We start from the raw sequence: 27915 nt of genomic DNA on the forward strand, positions 1-27915 counted from the left end.
AACAAACCTTTGAAGGTGTCTTAGAAATGGACATCGGGCCAAAATGTCCTCACAAAGATATTTATCTACAAGTACACACACTCATACACACAGAGGTGAAAACCATGCGGAACCTGTAAAAGGCCGAAATATGGGGACAGACACTCGTCTTTTTCTGTCTATTTACAGGACAAACGAGTTGTGTTGCTAAGTGACGTGCGGCGATAATTTCATGAGCCGGTAATTTAAGGCTGTGAAGAGTCGGTGGACGAGCGGACGGTGAAACTCCTGTTGTCTCCTCACGGGATCAGTTCTGAACACGACGACAACCCACTGGAATGTTGACAAATACTTTTCTTGGTTACTGTGAACAAGTCTATCAGTGTGTTGTGTGTGTGTGTGTGTGTGTGTGCGTGTGTGCGTGTGTGTCCTTATAAGTGCTGGGTAATCAGGATGGTTTAGATGTTCTAATGATAACACATTGGAGGCGACTCTGTTATTAAAGTGACCAAATGTGGTGATCAAAGTGCACACAGACTCACACACAGACACACACACAGACTCACACACACACACACACACACACACACACACACACAGTTACCACTCGGCAGTGATCAAAGCTTCGCAGCCGGCCCGCTCTGTGCTGCGATGCTAACAGCGACGCGACCCTCCTCGGTAGTTTCACTGCTATTTCAGGAGCAGCTGTGTCACTGTTGAGACGTTAAAACAGAATTAAAGCCGCACGGATTTTCTCCGCCTGTCTCGTGGAAACGCTGCGACGCCACACTGACCTTAACGTGAAGTGGAAAAGCCGTAACCCCCTGTCCTGAGGTCCCCTGAACGACCTCTGACCTCTGGCTGCTGTCCCTTGTTCTGTCGGGAGTTAAACTTTGTTCCGCTGTTTCGTGCATCAACAATTGTAATAATAATGAATGAACGAATACAAATAGCAAACCTGTGACAGAGATTTAAGAATGACGGACCAATACAATGATACAAACTAGAATTCGGTAGAATCAGGGAATGTTCAGTTCTGGCTTTGATTCAAAGGAAACAAGTGCTTACAGCCTGCGGTATCTCCTCGGGCACGGTTAGCTCCAGGCTAAATGTTAGCATGTTAACGTACGTTAGCTTCAGAACGTACAAATTTGATTTGTTTGTGCAAAATGAGACTACACTAAATTAGATTAGATTACAGGGTGGATGAGACATGAGACGACGAGGTCATATCAGATTAGACCTGAGGTGGACTAGAGATTAGAATTGACTAAATTGTAAAGGGCAAGATTCCATAATATTATGATTAACTATATTATACAAGATCAGACGACATGAGGTGAGAAGAGATTAGACTGGATTAGATTAAAGTTGATAATAACACGAGGGATTCGATGTTTGTTAGTAGTTGTGATGATGAAACCTTGTGAGAGGGACTGAGGTGAAGCTGCAGTGTGTTTGTGTCCTGATCAGGTGTGTGAAGTAACATGGAAAATCCACACACACACCAAACACACAACACGGTCCCCTCATCTCCCAGCAGAGGCTGCACAAAACTGTTTCCCCCGGCAACTAGCCCTGGGATACGGTTGCTATAGCGATGCTAAGTACTCTCTTCCTCCCGGACTCGAGTTTACCTGAGTGTCATAATTAGAGACTGTGTGTGTGTGTGTGTGTGTGTGTGTGTGTGTGTGTGTGTGTGTGTGTGTGTGTGTGTGTGTGTGTGTGTGTGTGTGTGTGTGTGCGTGCAAGAGGTCGGTCATAGGGAGCAGCATGGAATGGCTGGGGAAACATGAACTGAATAAACACACAAGGAGAGAAACCCCCAGGATACCTCCCAATATGTTTGTTTGTCTCTGTGTGTCTCTGTCTCCAGTTCTATCTTTCTCTTTCTGTCTCGTGTCTTTTAATAAGAACTCGTTCACACCTGGTTTGTTTCAGAGCTTCAGACTCTTCAGTTCAGTGTGAAGCTGAACATCAGGTGTGAAAGGTTCCTCAGAGCAGAAGAGGAGTTCTGGGTCTGGATTAAACTGAACCTGGTTCTGTTGGTTTGCAGTGAAAACACTTTGTTGATAGTTTGGACTTTTGGACCAATCACAGGAAGTAGAGACAGAATTAAACAGAAGAAGAGGAAGAGGAAGAAGCAGCTGCAGTCTTCACCTCCGAGGATATAATGTTTGAACCACGAGGACGTTCACTTGGTGCATTTGAACTAGTGTGGAGTACTGTAGTACTGTGGAGTACTGTAGTACTGTGGAGTACTGTGGAGTACTGTAGTACTGTGGAGTACTGTAGTACTGTGGAGTACTCGCCTGAAGGTGCTGATGCTGCTAGTGATACCATCATGATGTTACCATGGCAACCAGATGAAGCTTTCTTTTCCTCCATTCAAACAAAGACTACCACCTGCACATTTACGGCGTGAAACCAAAACTCACCAGATCAAATGATTTGTTTTTATTTTGTTTTGAAGAACCTGAAAACCTCAGGCAGCTTCTTACTGTGAGCTCCACATCAACTTTATTATTATCATTATTAGAGATAGTATTAATAAACATATTCATTTTGCACCTTTCAATGAAACAGTTACAAAGAGTTTTTTGACGTTTATATACAAAAAATCCCAAACCACTAAATATTCAGATTAGTATTTTAACAAATAAATCCTCACAGGTTTTCCAGTTGTACTTGAATTAGATAGTTTGCAAATCAGTTTCTGATTGAGTTAATTGATAATTTTATTTTGTATTTGTTGAGGTGAATACAAATCATCTGGTTTGAAACAATAAACAATCGACCGGGTTCTGCTGGTCCCAGTGAAGCTCTGTGACGTCAACAGTCCTCAGGTTTATTAATACCTTTCAGTTCAATACCATAATTCACTCAGTTTCAGATCAAATTCAACTTCCCTGTTGCTGTTTTCTCAAAATGAATCAAAGTCTGGTTTTGTGTGACCAGAGCAGACACAATTGTCGGTCTGTGTGTGTGTGTGTGTGTGTGTGTGTGTGTGTATAAGTGCTGGCCTGAGGGGCCACCTTTTAGTGAGAGCGAGGGGGTCTGAAGTGGCGTCCCTCCATTAACACAAACAGAGGTGTGTGTGAGAGATAACTGCTGGCTCTCACACCCTGACACCTCGCACACACACAGACACACACACACACAACACTACACTCAGCCTCCTGTCTGCGTTTTCCTCTCCTCACAACACACACACACTAACACACACACTCGGTCAACCCATCCTACACACTTCACATCCACTCTCCACACTCACATGCCACCATGTTGACTCACATGCCATGAGGTGGATGGATGGAAGTGGAGGAATGACACATGCACGTGTGTGTGTGTGTGTGTGTGTGTGTGTGTGTGTGTGTGTGTGTGTGTGTGTGTGTGTGTGTGTGTGTGTGTGTGTGTGTGTGTGTGTGTGGTGGACACAGTGGCCTTGCTCAGGGTTGGTGTCAGTCTAACTGGCATCAAGATGACTGGTTAGTCATATTTTGTGTGTGTGTGTGTGTGTGTGATGACTTCATCCACTGTGTTATCAGTCCATTGTGTGTGTGTGTGTGTTTCTGCTGCTGTTACCGTAGTTACAGTGTATCATCGGCTACGTGCACGTCCTCATTGAATTAACATTGACTCTTGTTACCGTACCACTTGTTGTCGTTCCTTACACGTCCCGTAAAGTTTTTATCAACCTTTAACCACATTAACAACACGACACAGTTTTTATCATGACGACTCAGAAGCCCCCCCGACATGTGTTTTTACTGACTGTCGATTTCTTTACCGTAATATTTGGAGAAGCAGTGCAGTTTTATTGTGTTCAAATTGGCTGGTGTTTCTGTGACGTCCGTGAAAATAGCCACTCAGTTTCTGATCATGAGACATTAGCTGCTGTTAATGTGCTCGACGTCTCCAAACATCTTAGATCCTTCCCACTGAACCTGTAACTTCATGTAACAAAGATTAGAATGGAGACACATGTTTGGCTCCGCCCCTCGTCTGCATGTCCCCACATGTTCCTGTCGCTGTGAACGAGTCGGACCCGACAACCTGCTGCTGCTGCTTCTCAGACACTAACTCATTCTCCAGATTCAGGTCTGAGAACATCTTAAGAAGACAGAACTTTCACTGAGCTGTGAGTGAATCTTATAAAAGTGTTTAGTTTATTTACACGTGTCCTCAATGAATTACCACGAACCAGCTCCCACCAAATGATGTGTTGTAAGGTGAAAATAAAAACTGTCAGGTTTGGCCTGCGATGACTCAGTGTGAGCTCGCTGCTTTAAAAGCTTCCCAGCTGCAGCTGATGCGGCGGCGCGGCCCTGCGGGGCGGTGCCAGCTGCGACAGGTCAAGGCGGTGGGCTTGTGACTTCAGGGTGGTCAGTTTGAATCCCCAGATAGCGTCTGCACAGCGGCAACCTTTTGTGTGACTCAGCATGAGGCCGGTGTGTGAGTCAGAGCTTTGTCTCAGGTCCGTGGTTCTGTTAACGTCGTCCTCGTCTTCACACATCACAACGAGCTGATGCATAAATGTAGAATGTGACATTGGCTAGAATAACTTCAAGTGCGAAATTAAAAGTGTGTGTGTGTGTGTGTGTGTGTGTGTGTGTGTGTGTTGCAGAAAGTGCCCGGATGGGTTTGAATGTCTGAAGGCGGGACGGAACCCGAACTACGGCTACACCAGCTTCGACAGCTTCGGTTGGGCTTTCCTGTCTTTGTTCCGCCTGATGACACAGGACTACTGGGAAAACCTCTACCACCAGGTAACGCTGACGGAACGCTGCTCCTCACGTGCACATGTGTGGAATCTATGCATACATGTAAAATCACATTAAGTTTCTTTTCTATTTCACTGTCAAAAACCTCTTGTTATCGTTGGGATTAGTATTTTTACGTCTCTGCCATTTGGAAATGATGAAAAAGAAAGATTGTGAGACGAAGTATGAAGCAAACCAGACATGAGAGCAACTAACTGAGCGGTCCAGAGCCAAACGTTTCCCTGTGGAAACACGATGTTCCCTCTCCGTCCCTGCGGAGGACAGAGGAAGAGTCGGGTGATTCGCACGAGGTCGAGAATGAAATATATTTTATGTCAGAGGGTAGAGAAGGTGCATGTTGATGTCTTTTCTTCTATCCTGGTATCTGTTAAAAAAGGATTTGGGACTGAATCAGACTGTGGAGACGGACAATCGTGTTATTTTGTGATATTACCGTCCCTGCAGGGTTCGTCCTACACCTGTGTGTTAATACTGGATATTGTGTGTGTGTGTGTGTGTGTGTGTGTGTGTGTGTGTGTGTGTGTGTGTGTGTGTGCAGACGCTGCGTTCGGCCGGTAAGACCTACATGGTGTTTTTCGTGGTGGTGATCTTCCTGGGCTCCTTCTACCTGGTCAACCTCATCCTGGCCGTTGTTGCCATGGCGTACGAGGAGCAGAACCAGGCGACCATCGCGGAGGCATGCCAGAAGGAGCGAGAGTTCCACCAGGCGATGGAGAGGCTGAAGAAAGAGCAACAGGTAGCGATCTGGATTTAACTCGAGTTTGTCTTCATACGTAATCTGAGATTTATCCAGACCTTTTTCTGTGCGCCTGAATGGATCATAGTTCACTAAATGAACATCTGCTGTGTTGAAGAAGACTGGAAACTAGAGATTGAGACACAAACTCCTGAGGGAAATGTTTACTGACGTTATAAAGTGAGAAGTAGAGTCATTTTCTATAGACTTCTATAGAAACTACCAGTGGAGTCGCCCCCTGCTGGTCAGTACACAGAAGACAGCTTCACTTTCTGGACCCTAAGTCTAGACAGTTTTATAAGTGAACTTTGATCAGGTGGCTGAAGAGCAGAATGTTTATTGTAAAAGAATCTGGTTCATGTTTAAGAAGAAGTAGAATAAAGTGATTAATATGAAATATCATGATTTTAGAAGGTCAAGGACCGGTGGAAACAAATTGTGTAGTTGAATGAGAACTTGAAAATCGAGTTCCTTTCTGGTTTTATAAAGAGACGTCACATGTATTTATTTCTTCCACCAGGTTGCCGCCCAAAAGGTTCAAGACTCGGACTCGTTGATGTCACCAGACCTGTCGCCCTTTGGGCCGCCACTGGACGGCCTGGAGGAGCGGAGGCGGAGTCAAGCGTTGGTGGGAGTGGCCGACGTGGAGTCCAACCTATCAGAGGAAAAGCTGCTGCAGGTGGACATGACGGACGGGGGAAAGGTGAGCGAGGAAGAGTCAAGACGTCTTGTCATTTCATTTTGCAGTGGGTTTTACATCCCCTCTCCTCCTCCAGCCGCTCCACCCCCTCCTCGCCCGCTCCTTCTCCTCGAGGACTCGGCGGAGCAGTCAGGTCTCCTCCATCTTCAACTTCCGCCTGAGGAGCCGGGGGTCGGACGGAGAGATGGCTGACGACGAGTACAGTGTCCCGGGTGATGTGGTGGAGGGGGTCGGCAGCCGGACGTACAGCGGTGGAACCTTCAGCGGCATCCTGCCTCATCCATGGCCAAAACGGCGACCGAGCACCTACAGCACGAACAGCAGGAGCTCACAGGTGAGATGATCCCACCTCATCCGCTCATCCTGTGTGTCATGTCACACTCTTGAGACTGGTTTCATGTGTGTGTGTCTGTGTGTGTGTCTGTGTGTGTGTGTGTCTGTGTGGTTCCAGGTGTTTTATCCAACTCTAAACATTAACGGGAAGCTGTTTGTTGCAATGGACCAAAACGGGGTTTCCCCGCCGCCCCTGCAAGGGCAGCTGCCTGCCTGCACCATGGAGAAGGTCAAGGAGGAGAGTGTGAGTACTGTCCTGTGTGTGTGTGTGTGTGTGTGTGTGTGTGTGTGTGTGTGTGTGTGTGTGTGTGTGTGGGGTGTGTGTGTGTGTGTGAGTGTGTCAGTGTCGCAGTGGAAACAATGGTGAACCCTGCAGCCACTCAACACTCAGACATGTGAATCATGAATATGTGCTTTGCATAACTCTACTCTGATATCATGGGCTAAACACACACACACAATCACACTCACACACACACACACACACACACACACACACACACACACACACACACACACACATAGTGCCACTGCAATGGCATCATGGGCTAAAGCCCCACATACCAGGCACATTACTGAGGTGTCCATCCTTTACACACACGCACACACACACACACACACACACACACACACACACACACACACACACACACACACACACACACACACACACACACACACACACACACTGCTCCGTAAAGACGGAAGTTACTATGACTTTATTTATATTATACATGAGAGGTCAACACACACAAAAATATAATCCTACAAAGAATAGTTTGATTTAGATTTTTTTTAATTTAACATTTGCTCAGTGAGTGAATCTTTTTCAGAAGCGTCGGCTGATTGAAAACATTTTCTTTCATTTCTCAGAGAATAATTCATGGACTTATATTAATGAGAGATTTTGTGCGGTTTGATAGAATTTCATGTCGGGCCTTGGTGAATTATAAGACCAGTTAAATATTCTGATGGTCCAGGCTTTTGTCTTGAGGAAATGTTCGATATCTGAACGTCTCTGAAAGAAACAGTGAAACACATCACTTATCTAAATGGTTGTGGGGTCAGATGTGATCGTCTGCTTGTGCACCCCCCCGCTCTCTCCACCACCGTGTGAGCAGATCTGTGAGCTGACATCGTGTTGGGAGTGAAATGCAGCTTTCCTCTGACCAGCAGCTGGATTTTGGCTCGAACACTGTAGCATCATGTCGCATTATGCTGCTCGGACTGAGACGAGGTTTCTATCTCTGAGCACAGCTGCTCTGGGTATTGAAATAATCGCACATCATGTCTGCACAGGCTGCGAAGTGAGCGCAGCAGCATCAGACCAGAGGGTTAACATGTGGACATCAGCTCGTCAGCAAGAACAGGAATAACAGAAACGCAGCAGATGAAATAATCCAGCGGTAGATTCTACAAATTAAAATTCTGCTGTAAACTATGTGTTAATGTAAAATGCAGCCTGAGGTAAAACGTTATTATCTTTAGAAAACCTCCTGTGCAGTCTGATTTAACCTGCTCTGCAAAGTCCGTCCTTACGAAGCTCAGCGCTCAGTCTTTGGTGTCAGGTGCTCAAATCATTTGATGAACATCTGTATGATCGTGTAGAAACGGTAAACTTCATGGCAGCTGTACTGGATTATATTTGACTGTACAGGGGCACCTAATAAAACAGACTCACCACTTCTTCTTCTTCTTATATAAGCGTGTAGGTCTGGGGGCAGGTTGTCAGCAGGTGGAGGTGACTGAGCACCTCCAGGCTGGAGCTGAACAGGCAGCGCTGCACAGCAGAATTAAAATAAATGTAATCCCTGATGACGCCGAGCTGTCTGCTCTTCCTCTGTAGGAGCAAAGATAAACCTGATGGCACATCTGAGCGCTGCGGATTCCTGTGACACTGAACACACCGACCACCAAAAGTCATTTGAACCAAGGCTGCAACCAACCATCACTTTTTAAAATGTGAATTGATTTCTTCCTGAGACACAAAAAGACTAAATCAAATTGAATTTTTAACATGAGATCTATAAAGAAACATTTCACCCAACAGTCTCCTTATGAACATTTACATTGAGCTGAGATTGTGAAAAACGTTCTCTGATAAAACATAAATGATCTTTTCTCATGTTAAATATAAATGAATTAACAGCATAACAGAAAGTAAACAAAGCTTTAGTCTTATAAGAAAGTGCTTCCTTTTTTCACTCAACAGTATCAAAACTATTTTTTTAACGTTGAGTTTTTCAGTAATTTATTAGTTTTTCCGAGCGCAAAAAAAATCTTCATATTCCAACAAATAAACAAATGAAACTTCCCGTTCCTGAGACTTTTCTTCGTACTGTTCGTGTGCGACTGAGGAGAACCTGTAGGGGGTGGAGTTGACTCTGAGTTCATGTTTTGACATGAAGAATTATTTCTGCCTCGTGTCCGTGAAGCACACGGACCTGACGTGTTGCTGCTCCGACGGATGGAGAGACGAGTGGGAGGAGGAGGGAGGGAGCACATTCAAATGTCACCATAGCAACCCACAGCGGCTAACAGAAGCTAAATTAGTCCACGACTGGCGGCTGTGAGTGTGAGTGTGTGTGTGTGTGTGTGTGTGTGTTTCCTTGGTGCTTCCCTGCCTGGCACACAGACAGGATGTAGGCGTCGTCGTGGGCGGCGACCTTCAGGCCCACACGTTGCTTCTCATTGGAGGAACAGTTACCAGGAAATGTTATGTAATCACACCCGAGTGAATCAGGTTCATCTGCGTGAACGATGAAGGGTCCGAAACTCTCCTGAGGCCGACTTCGTCTTTGTGAATTCACGTCGAGCAGCCGGGCACCGTTCAAACTTTATTTAAAATAGGATGCAGGTTTTTAAAGAGGCGGAGGAATGGTGAGAGATTTGGAAGAATCTGTATGAACGTATGAAAAATACCTAATAGTGATTGACAGGATGCCACACACTTGGCAAAGCTCGACAGACTCAATCATATTCGGCTCCTGGTTCACGTGGCAGCCATCGTCCGTCTCTCTGGAGTGTTCCTCAGAGCTGGAGGACGTTCTGAGGCATGATGGGATATATAAATATATATAACCTGTCCCCATGGCCTCCTTCCTCCCAGGTGGACGTGACCAGAAAAACCTCCGGGGGAGATATTCGTCTGGGTCGTGACCTCGTCATGAACTAACTCGACTTGTTGATTTCCTGTTGATCATTCAGTTTAATTAAAGGCTTCAGTTTGACACACACACACACACACACACACACACACACACACACACACACACACACACACACACACACACACACACACACACACACACACATCATGTTTGACTCATTCCACATGACAGAAATGTGTGATGTTATCACCGTGGCAACAGATAAGTGGACGACAACTCGTAGTCATGAATGAACCTTGAAGATGTGAGATGATGTCATTTACGTGTGTGTGAGTCTGGGGTTGTGCGTTGAAACTGAAGGTCGTCATTCTGAGTTAAAGATGGATGGATGGACAAAGATTGGTAGATATTCAGTAGACGTAGAGACAGATGGATGAAACAATAGATAAGGATATAGATAGACGTGATGTAAATGATATAAATATGAGCTCTGTGTCTCCCGCTCTGTCTCAGGTCCCCACGTCCAGCACTGAGCTCAGTACCATGCTGTTGCCTCGGCCTTCGTCCACACAGGGCTCGGAGCGGAGGGGGAGGGGGAGGGCGCTCAGCGCTGCCAGCTACCTCACGGACGCCATGGAAGGTGAGGAGCAAAACGCTGGACGGTCAGGCCAATGCACCTTTCTGATTGGCTGCGCAGCGACACGTCCGACATCGCAACCGTCCCCACAGCTGCATCACTGATGCATTGTGGGTTAAAATGACTGAAAACAGACGGTAGATTTGTCCTTCAGCATGTCGGGAGGCCTTTTTCATTTGGGGTTTTTAAATCTGACATCCAATGAAAATCGTCACGGCAACCATCACTTTACTCAAAGTGAATTTTCAGTGATATTAACATTACATTACATTTTCTGACTTTTGACCTCAGACTGTGTGTGCTTGTGTGTGATTGTGTAACCATGTATTTGTCTGAATGTTTGTGTGTGTTGCTGCTCCAACCGACCTCAGGGGAACACTGGGTTTGTTTGTGCGAGAGTCGGAAAGGGAGAGAGACATAGAGACTGAATGAATTAAAGAGAGAGAGTGATATCCTGGATACCCTCGTTAAACATGAGATCATTGTGCGTGTGTGTGTGTGTGTGTGTGTGTGTGTGTGTGTGTGTGTGTGTGTGTGTGTGTGTGTGTGTGTGTGTTGGTGAGTCACTGTCCCCTCGGCAGTGGCTGCTCTTACAGAACAGATCATGACACAGGAAAACACAGAAACTCTCTGCTGTGTTTCTGTATATACATTTCCCTGTTTATCTCAGACAGCCTGATCCATGCACATTTCCTCTTCTTCATTATTCACCTCCTCCCCATCATTAACAGACTCCTTCTTTTCACTCTCCCTCTATTTCTCCATCTGTCATGTATAAAAATGACATTGTCGTCCGTCCGTGCAGAGCTGGAGGAGGCCCACAAGAGGTGCCACCCCTGCTGGTACACCTTCGCCCACCGTTACCTGGTGTGGGAGTGCAGCCCCTCCTGGCTGAGGCTGAAGGAGCTGGTGAATATCATGGTGATGGACCCCTTCCTGGACCTGGCCATCACCGTCTGCATCGTCCTCAACACGCTCTTCATGGCCATGGAGCACTACCCCATGACCGACGAGTTCAACGGCATGCTCAGCATCGGAAACCTGGTAAGTCGGAGGCGTGGGTGGACGCTGTGGTATTTAAATGACGGGAGAAGAGTTGATGCAGATCTGTTTTCTTCAGAAGACCAAACGTCCAGGTGACAGTTTCTTCACGAATCCACAAGTTTCTACAAACCGAGACCTGATTTGATTTGTGTCGTAGGTCGTGTGTCTCAGTTTGTCCGATTTTTGTTGAGAAAAATCCAGTTTGTACGGATTTCACGCGACATGCAATTCAGTTTGAATATATTTGAATCCCCTCACCCCCCCAGAGGTTGAACACTGTGGCTCCTCCTCTGCTGCTGCTCACAGCTGAGCCCACAGATTAGTTGTAGTTGAAGAGAAAGACAGAAGCACGGTACAAAACATCCTTAACTTCAGTGGTTACTTTGTCGTTGATGATGTAGAATCCAGATTGTCTGCACAGGACGACTTTGCAGCCAATCAACGAAACATCCCCGACTCACTAAACTTACTAAAGGTAGTGATTGCATTAAGGGGGGGGGGAATATCTGAGGGTTGTGAAGATGAGGATGGTGCATGTAACAGCGGCAGACTTTCAAGTGTGTCTGTATTGATTCTGGAGGTTTTTCCATTTTCCTGAGGTACAGTGTGATGTTGTGATGAATCTTGCCTGCGTACATCTTTTTTTGTGTTTGGAAACCGTGTGTGTGCGATAAACACACTTCAGGGGAGTTGAAGAGGCTGAGATGTGACAAAGAACAAGACAGTTTGGGGAGATGGCTCCTTGGACCTCTCAAACCGCCTCAAACCGATTTGTACAATTTAAAAACCTCAGAAATCAGCAGGGAAAAACAGACTTTATTTGTTTTTTGTGTGTTTGTGTGTTTTTTTGTCTCGAGGTGAGTTTGAGTATGAGAGCTGACAGAAAGGGGTCGGATAGCTTCAAACCACCGTGACTAACTCCAGTGTTTCACCCTGCAGGTGTGGTGGTGATCTGACAGGAGCTGATAGGTTGATGCAATATGGTAATTGATTCACCTGAGGTGTGAAAGACCTGCGGCTTAAATCACTGTGCTGATCACACCTGCACACACACACACACACACACACACACACACACACACACACACACACACACACACACACACTCTCACCCACTCACTCGTGGCTGTTCAGTGATGTCACGTTTCCTCAGCTCAGGCTCCAGGCAGCAGTGAGCGGCAGAGAATGGTAATAAAGTTTTTAAGTGGCTCCAGGTCGGCCTGCAGCACTGGTGTTCAATCACTGGAACTGGGTCTGAAGGTGGACCACTGTGGGACCAGGCTCCAGACACAGGCTTCATTAACCCTGTGACAGTTTATTGCAAATGACTCATTACTGAAAGGAATGAGCAAACACAAACTTTAAAAAATATTCTATGTGAGGTTTTGTTGCTGCTGACGTTTGCTCAGCTTGTTTCTCTGATAACTTCCGACGTCCAACGACTAAAATCCTTCATCTGCTTCGAATAAAGACTTTAAAAACAACCACAACTGGTTAAAGCAGAATTAAAACATACATTTTGACTCTTCCGACAAACAACACTGACATGTGGAGGTGCCTTGCCCTCAGGCACTTCAACCGTAATGAAAGCACGGAAGTATGTCTTGCTTCCTCTGCTCATATTGTCGCAGGCAGATTTAGGTGCGGTCGTTTCATATGTCCACTAGCGTTCACATTTCTTCACAGCTTCACACGCGACTCTAACAGTACCAGCGTTTACACAGACTATCATCCTTCTATCGTTGCTGTCGGCTGCAGTTTGATGTCGATGCTTCTGCAGCATCGACATCAAACTTCTCCAATTCAATTTAGAGCCGTTCACGTCTCAGATAAAGGCTGAGTCATGTCACCGGGATCCGATTTCAGGCTGGAGACGCCGAGTTCTTTACAGGATAAAACCGCTAATCCTCACAGATGTTTACATAGCATTTAGCCGGGCTCTTTGACGGACGGGAGAGCCTCTGCTGTGTGTGGGTGTTTGTGTGTTTGTGTTACGTAAGGTGGTGTGTAGAGGATCATGTCAGGACATGACTGTGCTGACAGAATCAATGTGGACTAATGCTTTCACTGTTTGCTGTTGTTTGTTGTGCTCTTCAGCTTTGGGTTTCACATATCAATATTTCCATGTCTGTACAGATCTACAGGATACATACCATTTAGTGGAGGCTTTTATCCCTGTGCATTAAGTGCACTCGTGAGTCTCTGCTGATGGATGCGCAGTGTGGTTAGACTGAAACCGATTTCTGTGGAGACATGTTTGTGATAAACTTATTAAGGGAACTTTTGTTTGTTGGCCTCTTCTTTCAGAGAAGACGTCTTGTCTCTCCCACCTGTCCCGTCCCCGACTCGAGATGTGCTTTTGCTCTGGAGGACTTCAGGACCTTTTTTGAAAAGACATATGTTCTGCCTCCAATTATCCTCCAAGTCTTGTTAGTCTGTGAATGAAATATGGGGCTTGAAGTCCGTGCTAATGACGTTTCTTTGTCGAGGAAGAGAAGCAGAAAGGACGATCGAGGACAAACATAGCCAGACGTAGGTGTGTGTGTTTGTGTGTGACCTTCGATAAAGGTGCTCCCTGTGTGAGGTTGTTGGGTTATCTCCACTCACACACACAGAGTCCTCTGCTGGATCTGGTATCTAATTTGGTCAGCACAGTCCTGTCCTTGCTCAGGGGCACTAGGGCAGTTCTGGCAAATGCCAAACAGACTTGCAAAGCGTTTTTCGGATCCTTTCTGGAATCTGGAAAAGACCCAAATCAAGTATTTAACCTTGAACCGATTTTAGGGCAAAACAAGATCAAACTGATATCAGCGATTTGTTATTAATTCAATTATTTTTTTATTATTATCCTCTTGGACTGTTATTGTGTTTCTGCTCTGACCAAAGTGTGTGTGTGTGTGTGTGTGTGTGTGTGTGTGTGTGTGTGTGTGTGTGTGTGTGTGTGTGTGTGTGTGTTTGTTTGTGTGTGTGTGTTTGCGTGTGTGCGTGCATGCGTGCGTGTGTGTTTGTGCTGCATCTGCCTGGTTTTGACAAAAATCACGTCTCTCTCTCTTTTACACAAATGCACACACGTACACACACGTACACACACGTACACACACACGTACACACACTCAAAGAGTCCGTGTCATCCCCTGTCTGCTGATGTTACTGTTATTAGCGAGTGCTGATGTCGACATCCACACACACACACACACACACACACACACTGTGGGGAGAGTATCATCCCTCAGTCGGTGGGAACACACACTTTTCCACCACAGCTCTGGTTTTTCACAACACAACAACCACGTGCACTGATCACCTGCCAGGTTTCATACTGGTGGTATTATAGAAACTGTATTTGTGGGCAGATCCAGATTCTTGAAGACAGACGAGAGGATTATTCTTCTTCCTCTTTTTATTTATTTATTCTTCACACTCGAGTCTCTTTTTACAGCCTGATTCAACTCACATTTTTGTCTGACTTTTTGCCTTGAGAGAGACAACACACACACACACACACACACACACACACACACACACACACACACAGACACACACAGTGAGAGTGTAAGTGAGAGGGGGGGTCTCATGATGTCAGTTAGAACAGCGTGATTGTTGAGTAGCTAATCAACGCACTACAGAGTTAATGAGCCCATATAAGAGGATCATCTTTGTGTGTGTGTTATTTTGTGCACCACACACAATCATAGATCGGCACATTGTGCGAAAGCAAACTGGCTGAGAACCATTAACACACACGTGTGTCACGTAGTCGGTGTCGCATCGAGGATCCCCTCTGTCTGGAACAACAAGCAGGGCGCTGCTGCTAGAACACACACACACACACACACACACACACACACACACACACACACACACACACACACACACACACACACACGCGGTGTAAAGCAGAGCGAGGCTAACCCTGGACGAGCTGAGGTCTGCAGGGAGACGAACAGAGAAGCTTAAGAGATCAAACCCACGAGCAAACAGCTGAGAGGAAGTTTCCTGAAAGTCACTGAATCACAAACAACAGTCAGGTCGTCAGAGTTTTGGGGTTTTATATAACGACGTCATATGAAATAAACAGCAGCGTTAGCTTCACACCATAATCGGCTGTGGTCAGCTCACATGGTTCAGCTCAGCGAGACAGCTTAACAGTGGAAAGTGTCCGGCTCGTGAACGCAGCGCGCCGACTCCTCGTCCTTCTCCAGCCGAATGCTAACCGCTAAGTTAGTCACCAGCTAATAACGAGCTGAGCTACCAAAGCAGTGCGCTCCTTACCACGATCGAAGAGGTAACAACGATACCTCAAGAACGCCTTCAGGGAATTTCTTCAAATGTATTCAAAGTCTTCAGAGTCAAGATGAACTGATGAGATCCTGGTGGTCAAAGGTCAAAGGTCACAGTGACTTAACAGCCATGAGAGCCTCTTTACTGTTCTGATTAAAATACATACACAGCCGGTGCTAACAGCCGGTGCTAACAGCCGGTGCTAATGTTAGCAAGTCAGGTCAGGGTTCGTCCCGTTTGTTTTCAGCAGCTGAACTTCCTGAGTGCCTCAGCTGCGCTTATAGGAAGTGACATGTCTGTGTGTGTGTGTGTGTGTGTGTGTGTGTGTGTGTGTGTGTGTGTGTGTGTGTGTGTGTGTGTGTGTGTGTGTGTGTGAACCTAACCTGGTCTGAAATGTCCTACCTTTTGGCAAACTCTGCCCTTCATTTAGCTTCTGTGTGTGTTTACAGTATGGTGTGTGTATGTGTGTGTGTTTGTGTCCTTACCTGACCGTCTGTGTCTTGTTAACTTTCTTGTGTGTGTGTGTGTGTGTGTGTGTGTGTGTGTGTGTGTGTGTGTGTGTGTGTGTGTGTGTGTGTGTGTGACACAGCTACTCGGAGCAGAGATGACCTCCTGCTGTTTGTCACTTTTCTTTGTTTCTCATTAATTCTTTAATTCTCTCCTGTGTAGAACATTCAATTTGTAGTTTTAATGATTTCTTATCTTTTCATGTTTTCATTATGATTTGAATTACACACACACTGAGTCTTAAGCTGTGTGTGTTTGTGCATCAGAGCAGAGCCGGAGCAGCGGGTCGCTTCCTCTTCACAGAATCAGGTTTTAGCCTCTGAGCTGAGCTTTGTTGTGAAGACGTCTTCAGACCGATATTGTACCAATTGTGGGTTTTTCAACAAAACATGACTCTGAGTTCCTCGTGGTCTCTGTTTCTGTTCACCAGGTGTTCTCCGGGATCTTCACGGCGGAGATGGTTCTGAAGATCATCGCTCTGGATCCGTACTACTACTTCCAGACGGGCTGGAACATCTTCGACAGCATCATCGTGTGCCTCAGCCTCATGGAGCTCGGCCTGTCCGACGTGGAGGGGCTCAGTGTGCTGCGCTCCTTCCGCCTGGTGAGTCTCACTCTGGAAACACAAAGGAACTGTATCCGTCGTCAAAACCTTGTAACTTTAGCATCGTTGTTCAATTTTACTCACAGCTGCGAGTTTTCAAGCTGGCTCGATCTTGGCCGACCCTCAACACCCTGATCAAGATCATTGGGAACTCCATGGGCGCTCTGGGAAACCTGACGCTCGTCCTCGCCATCATCGTCTTCATCTTCGCCGTGGTCGGCATGCAGCTGTTTGGAAAAAACTACCAGGTAGCGTTTGTGACGTCTGACATCACATGACATTAGATCGAATCATAAGCTTCATCACGCCGTCTCTCCCTCGTCCCTCAGGACTGTGTGTGTAAGATCTCGAAGGACTGCGCTCTTCCTCGCTGGCACATGAAGGACTTCTTCCACTCCTTCCTCATCGTCTTCAGGGTGCTGTGTGGCGAGTGGATAGAGACCATGTGGGACTGTATGGAGGTGGCGGGTCAGCCGCTCTGCCTTCTGGTCTTCATGTTGGTCATGGTCATTGGAAACCTGGTGGTGAGTGACCTTTGACCCCTTCTTCTGTGAACGACTGTGTGAGCTTCAGCTGTTTGATCTGTGTTTTTACTACAGCAGGTGTGAGGCCTCATCCAGACGACTGAGTTTTACTTTGAAAGTAAACGCCTGCAGGCCTCACTTAGAGCAGCTGGTTCTGTTTTAGTTTGAAAACTCTGCGGCTGCGTTTTAGTCTCGATGGACAAACAGAGATGTGCGATGTTTCTTCAATTAGAACGAGCAGAATAACACAAGTCTGTACAGCTGTCTTAGCGAGGACACTCATTAGCATAATGCATTCCAGAGCCCCTTACCCTAACCATCCAAACCATAACTGTCCCCATCTCTAACCTCACCTAAACCGGATTCTAACCCTAAAACCAGGTCCCCCAAACAGTCCATTAAAGGGGGGGGGCCACAAGGTCCTCAATTTGTAGGTTGTAGACTCAAACTGGTCCTCACCACACACACACACACACACACACACACACACACTCACACACACACACACTGATGGATTGACTGATATGTTTAGAGGTGCAGATGTAACATGTTCACGCTGGTGGGGGGGTACATTTAATAGTGAGGGAGGTAAGATGAGCTTTGGAGAAATGTGTGTGTGTGTGTGTGTGTGTGTGTGTGTGTGTGTGTGTGTGTGTGTGTGTGTGTGTGTGTGTGTGTGTGTGTGTGTGATTCAGAGCAGACAAGAGGCCGTAACTGGAGAAGAGGAAGTCATCTTATCTGATATTCAACACACACTGGGTCACTGACTGGTTTTATAACGAAATGAAATATTTGAAATGCTTCAGGATTCATGAAGTAAGAAATGAAGGAAGGAGCAGTGGCAGATGACGAAGAGAAGGATGCTTGTCACTGAGGAGCTTCTGAATCCTTTGGGTGCAAAATGTCAAACAGATTGTGTGTGGGGGGGAAAGACAGGGAGGGAGGAAAGGAAGGAAGGGAAGGATGAAAGGATGCGAAATGAAGAACAGAAGAGAGGAGGGATGGAAAACACTTTCACTTTGTTCCTCACTCTCTTCTTGTGGTCATTAATAAACACTGAGGAGTGGTTTCATATCACCAGTCAGTGCATCATGAAGAGTGTGTGTGTGTGTGTGTGTGTGTGTGTGTGTGGTGCGCGCGTGTGTGTGAGTGTTTTTGTGTAAGCTGTCTGGCCTATCAAGCTCGTTATTAAATATCCATGAGACCATTAAGCTAAATAGATGAATGAGACTCTATTATGGCTGGGCACACACACACACACACACACACACACACACACACACACACACACACACACTTGCAGTCAACAGCCTCTTATTCTTCTCTTGTCAGTGGCAGGAATTGTATCTCCCCTGCAGAGGGATATGCTGACCTGACTGGATGAATGTGTCCAAACACGTGTGTGTGTGTGTGTGTGTGTGTGTGTGTGTGTGTGTGTGTGTGTGTGTGTGTGTGTGTGTGTGTGTGTGTGTGTGTGTGTGTGTGTGTGTGTCTTGATGACCGACTCTTTGCAGTTCAGGTGATTTATCCCTTTAGAAATGGCCTCATTGTGCACACCTCAGCTTGTGTGTGTGTGAGTGTGTGTGTGTTAACATTTCAGTTTTTTTGTTCTGAGATGTCAAGTGTCACCTCGTACCAGGCAGAGAAGAAGGAAGGAAGGAATAAGGGAAGAACAGAGCGTTAAATGAAAGGATACGTGTGCACGTGTGAGGAACGAGAGAATGAATCTTTAAAGGAAAAGGATGGAGGAGCAGGGGAGGAGAGAGGAAACCAAACATGAGTACAAGGGAGGCGATGAAAGGATGACTGACAGGGGGAACGGGACTAACAAAAGAAAGGACAGGACAATGAGCACAGGAAATGGAACAAAAGAAGAGAAGGATACATAAATGTATGAAAAAGGGAAAGAGAGGAAGGAAGAGAGAAAGATGGGGGGAAAGGGAAGGAGACGAGTGTGGAACCAAGTTGGAGTGGAAGGACACAGGAAGTAAGGAAGGAGGATTGTTGAGCTGATGTTCTGAAGCCTCAGTTTAACATTTTTGTTCAGCGCCATCTTGGTTTTTTGAAACCAGAAGTGACCATATTTGGAGGAGCAGGGGGTGGAGCCTGACTGAGAGCTCAAGGACACGCCCACCTATACCTGCCACTTGCTCCCATTGGACGGTACAAGCTGTCAAACACACTGTGGTATGCACCCCCCAATGCTCTGCTTTTATTTTGAAACCCAGACCATGTTTCTGTTCACATCTAGTGTGTGTGTGTGTGTGTGTGTGTGTGTGTGTGTGTGTGTGTGTGTGTGTGTGTGTGTGTGTGTGTGTGTGTGTGTGTGTGTGTGTGTGTGTGTGTGTGTGTGTGTGGAGCAGGTGAGCAGATGTTTTCTCTTTGACAAACGAGCGGCTCGATGTGTTTCCCTGAGCCAGCGCTTCAGCTGCAGCACACCTGCCTCGACACACTCCTCTTCCTCAATCTCCTCCACCTCCTCCTCCTCCTCCTCTTCTTCCTTTTCCTCTTCCTCCTCCTACTCTTCTTTCTCTTCCTCTCTTCCTCCTCCTCTTCCTCTCTTCCTCCTCCTCTTCCTCTCTTCTTTATAATTATTTTTCTCTCATCTCATTCTCTCATTACACATATTCACTCACTTTAATCACCAAGACTTTTTATCAGCTGCTCAGAAAAACCAACCAATCAGAGCAGTTTGAATCGTCAAACCGCTCTGATTGGTTCATTGGATGAATTCTGGGTTTGATAAAGAGCGGTGGGACCATTTTTAATAAGAGGAAACATCTGGATTAGAATTGATATTTCCTTCCTCCGCCGGTGTGAACGGTTCCTCAGAGCAGAAGAGGAGTTCTGGGTCTGGATCAAACTGAACCTGGTTCTGTTCCAGAGTGAAAACACTTTGTTGGATAGTTTGGACTTTTGGACCAATCACAGGAAGTAGAGACAGAATTAAACAAGAGAAGAGGAAGAGGAGGAGGAAGAGGAAGAGGAAGAGGAAGAGGAAGCAGCTTCTTCACCTCTGATGATATAATGTTTGAAACTCTTTTAAACATCACAGCAGCTAATCAGGTTGACCTCTTTATGTGTCTCACCTTTCTCCCTCCATCACCTCTCCTCTTTCTCTCCCTCCCTCTCCTCTCCTCTTTCTCTCCCTCCCTCACCTCTCCTCTTTCTCTCCCTCCATCACCTCACTCCTCCTTTCTCTCCCTCCATCACCTCTCCTCTTTCTCTCTCCCTCCATCACCTCTCCTCTCCTCTTTCTCTCCCTCCTCACCTCTCCTCTTTCTCTCCCTCCATCACCTCTCCTCTTTCTCTCCCTCCCTCACCTCTCCTCTTTCTCTCCCTCCCTCACCTCTCCTCTTTCTCTCCCTCCATCACCTCTCCTCTTTCTCTCCCTCCATCACTCTCCTCTCCTCTTTCTCTCCCTCCATCACCTCTCCTCTTTCTCTCCCTCCATCACCTCACCTCTCCTCTTTCTCTCCCTCCCTCACCTCTCCTCTTTCAAACAACTTGACACTTTAAATAAAAATAGACACAATGATAGTGAACAAAATTATACGTGAAAATACAATAACTGAAATATAGAATATAGGGTTGGCCCACTTCCTCAGGCTAATTGGTACGGTCCACTTAACGAGTTACACAAGGTGGATTGGGGGGGATCAGGTGGTCAACTGTTCCCTAAACTCTCGCACACACACACACACACGCACACGCACACGCACACACACACTGTACACACACACTGTACACACACACTGTACACACACACTGTACACACACCCTGCAGGCTGAATGTCCCACAAATGATTGGCTGTTAAGTAACAACTCGACTGGATCCTGTAGTTTCCAGTTTCTGCTTGTGTAAGAGGAAACCAGGCCAGTGGGTCAATATCTGAAGACAGGAAGTAACCTTTGACCTGTGTGTGAGTGTGTGTGTGTGAGTGTGTGTGTGTGAGTGTGTGTGTGTGAGTGTGTGTGTGTGATGTGTGTGTGTGTGTGTGTGAGTGTGGGTAAATATTATTACTTTTTGGTTTTGTGTTGAAGTTGCTGTTTTTTATATTTATTGTCTTGCAGGTCTTCCCCACCTCATATGTAAATGTTTTCAATTTCTTTAAATGTTTGAATATTTATATATTTTACTTTAGATTCCAGCTGTAAAAAATCTGAATGGAAACAAGTATTAAAATCTCAGTTTGATTATTTTTGTAGTTTTATTTTAGGGACTTGACTCAGTTTACTGAGTTTACACAAACGGAGAAGTAATCAATGTTCACAGTGTGTGTGTGTGTGTGTGTGTGTGTGTGTGTGTGTGTGTGTGTGTGTGTGTGTGTGTGTGTGTGTGTGTGTGTGTGTGTGTGTGTGTGTGCGCATTGATCCCAGCTGGTGGTGTATGTGTTGTTTGTGCTACTGATCAGTGTTCGGCTGTCACATCCCAGGCTTATCCAACCCAAAACGCTGGCGTTTGATTGGCCGCTGCCGGGACCCAAACACCAATAGATCGATTCTATTGATTGGTTGACATGGCAACATGCCCCGACAGTTCAACCAATGACCTTGCTGCTTTCCGCCAGCCGATAACACATGACTGACGGAGTGAGGATAGAAGATGTGTTTCATCTGTTTACATCTGCAGTTCTACTCTGATTACACAAAATAAAAAAATATATTAGGATTATTATTATATCAGAGATACTGAGTGATAATACTGTACATACACATCATTTTTTAAGAAAACTATCTATAATCTCGAATAGATGAATTGTAGTAGAACCAATACATGTATAATTTGCAGAACTTACAAAATGTACAGTTTATTAAAAAGGGTGAAGCAGCTCCTCAGAGCTGCGTCGTCACTGGGAACTCAGTCTGTGCGTCTGATGTCCCAGTGACACGAGCACAACATCAACCAGGACGGTTTGTATCCTCCACATCTGCTGCTGCACTTCGGCCGAGTTTGAATTATTCAATCTTCTTTGCAGACCGCACACGAGCTCTGTTATTTTAGAAATTGATGTTCCACAGTGTTTTGGTTTTTCTTATTGGTCTTGTTGGTTTTTATCATTTCCAGGGGAGAAACAATTCAGACAAAACTTAGAGGTGAAGTTTAAAGGTGCCTGGTGTCAGTTTGTTTCCAGCACAACGATCACAACGTGTGTGTGTGTGTGTGTGTGTGTGTGTGTGTGTGTGTGTGTGTGTGTGTGTGTGTGTGTGTGTGTGTGTGTGTGTGTGTGTGTGTGTGTGTGTGTGTGTGTGTGTCGGTAATGTGAGAGCAGATTACATCAGGACAGACACATTTGCTCGAAGTTCAACCAAATCTTCAGAAACTCTTTTGTGAATGAATCTGTCGTTAAGAGTTGGTTCTGAGGTTTGTCATCACAAGATCTACATCATGTGACCAAACACACACACTCCCTCCACCTGGTTCAGTCCAAATCACTAAGAAACCACAGCTCCGCGGCCGAGGGCGATGATCACGTCTATCAGCTGTGACTGAGAACTGTGAGACCACGACAGCGTTTCCTGCTCTTTCCTTCTGCCAATGTTCATCTCACACCAGGTCAACGTTTCTGTTTCAGTTTGTCTCTGAGACATTCAGCTGCTGATGATGTAAACAGATGTTTACCTTCTCTCTCTCTCTCTCTCTCTCTCTCCAGCTGCTGAACCTCTTCCTCGCTCTGCTCCTCAGCAGCTTCAGCTCTGACAACCTGTCGGCTCCAGACGACGACGGCGAGATGAACAACCTGCACATCGCCATCCACAGGATCACCAGAGGCCTGGGCTGGTGCCGCAGACAGGTACACATCTGTCTGTCTCCCCGTCTGTCCGACAGCCAGTGTGCTCATATATAAATGTGTGTGTGTGTGTGTGTGTGTGTGTGTGTGTGACGCAGGTGGTGGATTTCTTCAACGGGAACCTGAAGCGTCGTCGTCAGAAGCGAAAAGAGGCCAAAGCCATGATGAAGCTGAAGCGGCTGAGCACCATCCACTGTGAGGTCAACGGAGCCGTCATAGGTAACGACCGTCAGTGAACGCCTCGTCTGGAGACATTCGAGGACGATGGGACATCAGAGGTTTGAGGGTCCGGAAATAGAACACAGTTAAAGCAAATAAATATCAAAAATGAAGAGAGGAAATCGGGGCTTCTGAAAGTTGTGCTGCAGAGCGCCATCGTCCTGTAGGACTGTGTAACACTACTAATGTCTGACACCTCAGACATTAGTAGTGTTTCTAATTCTTGCATTATTATTATATGTTATTAAACGTTGATATCAATGATATCAATAACACACATGATCATTTGTATCATAAATTATAAATAAATGATACGATAATAAATCATAAACCTTATTTAATCGATTTCACCAAAGTCTTACTGACGAATGTTTCCCAGAAAAGAAACATCACCTCTGTCAAACTAAAATATAAAAGATCCCTCGCAAACAATTTGGTTTATTCTGCCCTTACTTACGGAAAGAGATCCGTCCGTTTCCAACGATGTAACCGTCTCTGCTCTCATGCGTCCATGTGTCCTTTATGTTGGTTGTTAAAACATAAGCGTTCAGAAGACAAAATGAACGCAGAGTCCGAACAGGAGACTTTAAAAATGTGTCTGTCCCACTCCCAGGCCGTCACGTAGAGAAGTACGTGGTGCCCGAGGACGACAGCTACATGACGAACCCCAACCTGACCATCAGCGTCCCCATCGCCCCCGGAGAGTCAGACGTGGAGTTCCCTGAGGAGGAGGAGGAGGAGGATGAGGAGGAGGAGGAGGAAGAGGAGGAAGAGGAGGAGGAGCAGAGCGAGGGCTCAGAGGAAGACGGGGAGAGGGAGGAGGTAGGGAGGAGATCACACACACACACACACACACACACCTGTGTCTGACGTAGGAAGCTCAGGTGTGTGTTTGTTAGTGAGTCAGCTTTTCCTCCCCTGAGGTGAACATCTAAGTGTGTGTGTGAGTTGTCGTAGTTAAGGTGTCGGTCGATTTATTCAACAGTATCAGCTTGTTTATTATTGATTTAACTTTATTAACAACGTACTTTGTGAACACAACAATCAGCTGTGTGGTCACATGATGCCGGACGTTGTTCATCAGGTTCTGAACAGTCTGAATATTTCAGCGCGTGTAAACAGTCTGTCGCTCTCTTTCTATAAACCTATCTTTGTAATGGGTGGAGACACACACACACACACACACACACACACACACACACACACACACACACACAGATAGAATTGGAGGCCTGGGGCAGTGCATTATGGTCCAGCATTATTTTTCTCACTCTGCAGCGCTGAGTGTGTGTGTGTGTGTGTGTTTGTGCTAAAAGGGTGTATATTAGTGTGTGTGTTTGTGAGTGAGTGTGTGTTTTTGTGTTTCCTGTCTCTCTTCATCTATTCAGAGGACAAAAGTTGAACTGAGCCACAGACACATCTCTCTTTGTGTGTGTGTGTGTGTGTGTGTGTGTGTGTGCGTGTGTTCTTTATAGGAGTTTGTGTCACATCTTTCAAACGGTGTAATACCTCCTTTAGGAACAAAACTCATAAATGTGTGTGTGTGTGTGTGTGTGTGTGTGTGTGTGTGTGTGTTTAGGCAGTTGAAGAAGAAGACGAGATGTGTAGTTGTTTCTTCTCTTTGAATCTAACATGAAATGACAGATTTGTGTCACGCTGTGTGTGAGTGCATGTGTGAGTGCGTGTGTTTGTGCATGTGTGAGTGCGTGCATGTGTTTGTGCACACACCTGTGCCGACTCAGTTCATCATCAGTTCTCCTCTTTAATCATGTGGTGCACCTGCTCTCTCTCTCTCTCTCTCTCTGCTCTCTCTCTCTCTCTCTCTCTCTCTCTCCCTCTCTCTCTCTCTCTCCTCTCTCTCTGTCCCTCCCTCTCTCTCTCTCTCTCTGTCTCTCTCTCTCTCTCTCTCTCTCTCTCTCTCTCTCTCTCTCTCTCTCTCTCTCTCTCTCTCTCTCTCTCTCTCTCTCTCTAGAAACGTTATTTACACACAAAAAAGCATTTACTGTAAAAGTTTATTTTCCAAATATAAAATCTCTGTCAATTAAATACAAACGTTATAAAACCTCTTTCTATTAAACTCTGTGACAGAAGAAAAAAGGTTGAAAACTTTTCTCCATCGTCACAAACTCGGTTTCACATTAAACAGACTTTATTAAAAAAAACACACAAACTACACAATAACAATAAGCAGCACATTTATGGATCATTTACAAACATGAAGATCTGTTACTGTTCTGATCTGATGTCTGAGCATGATGATGATGCAACACACACACACACACACACACACAGAGAAACATAAAAGTTAACCTCATTTGAAAGGGTAGCGTAAGTAAAACAAAATATGGAAGCATACCCCATTACACACACACACAGACACACACACACAGACACACACACACACACACACACACAACAGCTTTTGTCGAGAGAGAGATGAGGAAGTCGGAGAGCATCACTGCTTTCACTACTCTTTAGCATCAAGCTGTGTTTCCAGGGTGTGTGTGTGTGTGTGTGTGTGTGTGTGTGTGTGTGTGTGTGTGTGTGTGTGTGTGTGTGTGAGAGTGTGTGTGAGTGTGAGTGAGTGAGTGAGTCTCCCTCTGTAACATCTCACTTTCTGTATTTCTTCTTCTCTTAATTGAGTTGAACGTTGAGCGTAGAACACAAAAGAGTTTTCACGTCACTGGTCTTTGATTCTCTGATTTCACCTCGAATCCCCTGAGCTCAGCTGAGTGGATCTGAACCGAGCGACAGGAAGAGCAGTCGACCTGATCCTGAACCCTTCAACCTGAAGTTAATACAAACAAGAGACTCTGCTCTGTGAGCGTAGATCATCACCATGTATTGTTATATAATCTAATATAATCTGTAGCATCATTTATATAGATGATCTGAGATGTTTCTGCAGTGAGAATAATTGAGTCTGCTTTGTTTTTGTTAAATACGTAATATTTTGAAACCTGTAAATTATTCTTGCAGGTGATTTGTTGTCCTCGCAGCCGCAGCAACCGACTGTAAATGTGGATTTACTTTCCTCCCGTTTCCAACAACGTGCGTTAGCCTGCGCGTGACCTACATAAGCACTTAAATAATGTACCAGCGAGAAGGTGCTGCCGAAAGCTGAGCACAATTAGTCAGCAGGTACAGCTCCATCTGTGTGTGTGTGTGTGTGTGTGTGTGTGTGTGTGTGTGTGTGTGTGTGTGTGTGTGTGTGTGTGTGTGTGTGTGTGTGTGTGTGTGTGTGTGTGTGTGTGTGTGTAAGGTCGAGCTGAGTGTACAAAACTTCTTCACGTTAAAACTGCGTCACCCCAGCTCGTCCTCAGTTTGCTGTTTGGTGCCTGGCTCAAGAGCAACTCGGTTTTTGCTCGCAGGGTGTAAGTCACCTCAGGACGATGGAGTATTTAGTCCATATTAATATAATGTTTTATATAATATTATAAGAATAAAGGGGGGAAATGGACGTGTGTTCCACCAGTTCCACAACTTCTCTCAACTTTATTCTCGTGTTCCACTTAATTCTTGTACCTGTCTCTCTCTCTCTCTCTCTCTCTCTCTCTCTGTCTCTCTCTCTCTCTCTCTCTCTCTCTCTCTCTCTCTCTCTCTCTCTCTCTCTCTCTCTCTCTCTCTCTCTCTCTCTCTCTCTCTCTCTCTGTCTCTCTCTCTCTCTCTCTCTCTCTCTCTCTCTCTCTCTCTCTCTCTCTCTCTCTCTCTCTCTCTCTCTCTCTCTCTGTCTCTCTCTCTCTCTCTCTCTCTCTCTCTCTCTCTGCTCTCTCTCTCTCTCTCTCTCTCTGTCTCTCTCTCTCTCTCTCTCTCTCTCTCTCTGTCTCTCTCTCTCTCTGTCTCTCTCTCTCTCTCTCTCTCTCTCTCTCTCTCTCTCTCTCTCTCTCTCTCTCTCTCTCTCACTCTCTGCTCTCTGTCTCTCTCTCTCTCTCTCTGCTCTGTCTCTGTTCTCTCTCTGTCTTCTCTCTCTCTGTCTGTCTCTCTCTCTCTCTCTCTGTCTCTGTCTCTCTGTCTCTCTCTCTCTCTCTCTCTCTCTCTCTCTCTCTCTCTCTCTCTCTTCTCTCTCTCTCTCTCTCTCTCTCTCTCTCTCTCTCTCTCTCTCTCTCTCTCTCTCTCTCTGAGCGGCTCCAGCGTTCTGTGTTAATTGACCCAGTGTTTGGTTATGTAATGAATAAAGAGCTGAGCTGCACTTTAATGGCGTCCATGAATCAACTTGGTTTTCAGAGTCTCATAAAGCTCAGATCAGCTGGTCGTCGTGGTCAACAGCTGAGGTCAGAGGTCAGACCGCAGTGTTTACAGTGGCGATCGTTATAGGTTTGAATCCCTTCGTGTATGAGTTGTGTGTTTGGTGCAGTAACCATGAGAACTTGCTGGAACCTGCAGACGTCTCAGTTCAGTGAAGCCGGATCATGAAAACACATCCTGGGTCTGTTGAGCTCGCAAACCTGTGGTCTCCTTAGATTAAAGGTGTGTCCACAGCTGCTTTGTGCACATTGTGTGTTTGTGTCTGCTGCCCTGGAATGACACCCTGTACAATGATCTGTGACCCCAGCCCCCTCAGCTGCTGCTTTGATCTCTCTCGTCTGTTGTGAAAATGGACGACATCAAAACGTCCAAACTGTAGAGTGACGTCACAAATACACTGTAAAATACAAACGGTACAAA

The 27915-nt window shown here is 45.9% G+C and overlaps 1 protein-coding gene across 1 annotated transcript in view; it reads left to right on the forward strand.

Annotated features, from left to right (window-relative positions):
* Positions 1 to 27915, forward strand: part of LOC118098351 (sodium channel protein type 4 subunit alpha-like) — a 111535-nt gene that overhangs the window by 51667 nt on the left and 31953 nt on the right. Inside the window, exons 10-22 of the mRNA XM_047337853.1 lie at positions 4607 to 4748; positions 5302 to 5499; positions 6020 to 6202; positions 6276 to 6533; positions 6651 to 6776; positions 10156 to 10282; positions 11085 to 11323; positions 16542 to 16715; positions 16802 to 16963; positions 17045 to 17239; positions 22894 to 23034; positions 23130 to 23250; positions 23864 to 24072. Coding sequence (XP_047193809.1) covers positions 4607 to 4748; positions 5302 to 5499; positions 6020 to 6202; positions 6276 to 6533; positions 6651 to 6776; positions 10156 to 10282; positions 11085 to 11323; positions 16542 to 16715; positions 16802 to 16963; positions 17045 to 17239; positions 22894 to 23034; positions 23130 to 23250; positions 23864 to 24072 — 2275 coding nt within the window. The remainder of the gene's footprint in view (positions 1 to 4606; positions 4749 to 5301; positions 5500 to 6019; positions 6203 to 6275; positions 6534 to 6650; positions 6777 to 10155; positions 10283 to 11084; positions 11324 to 16541; positions 16716 to 16801; positions 16964 to 17044; positions 17240 to 22893; positions 23035 to 23129; positions 23251 to 23863; positions 24073 to 27915) is intronic.

This window comes from Hippoglossus stenolepis, chromosome 19 (assembly GCF_022539355.2).
Source record: "Hippoglossus stenolepis isolate QCI-W04-F060 chromosome 19, HSTE1.2, whole genome shotgun sequence".
Taxonomy (NCBI): Eukaryota; Metazoa; Chordata; class Actinopteri; order Pleuronectiformes; family Pleuronectidae; genus Hippoglossus; species Hippoglossus stenolepis.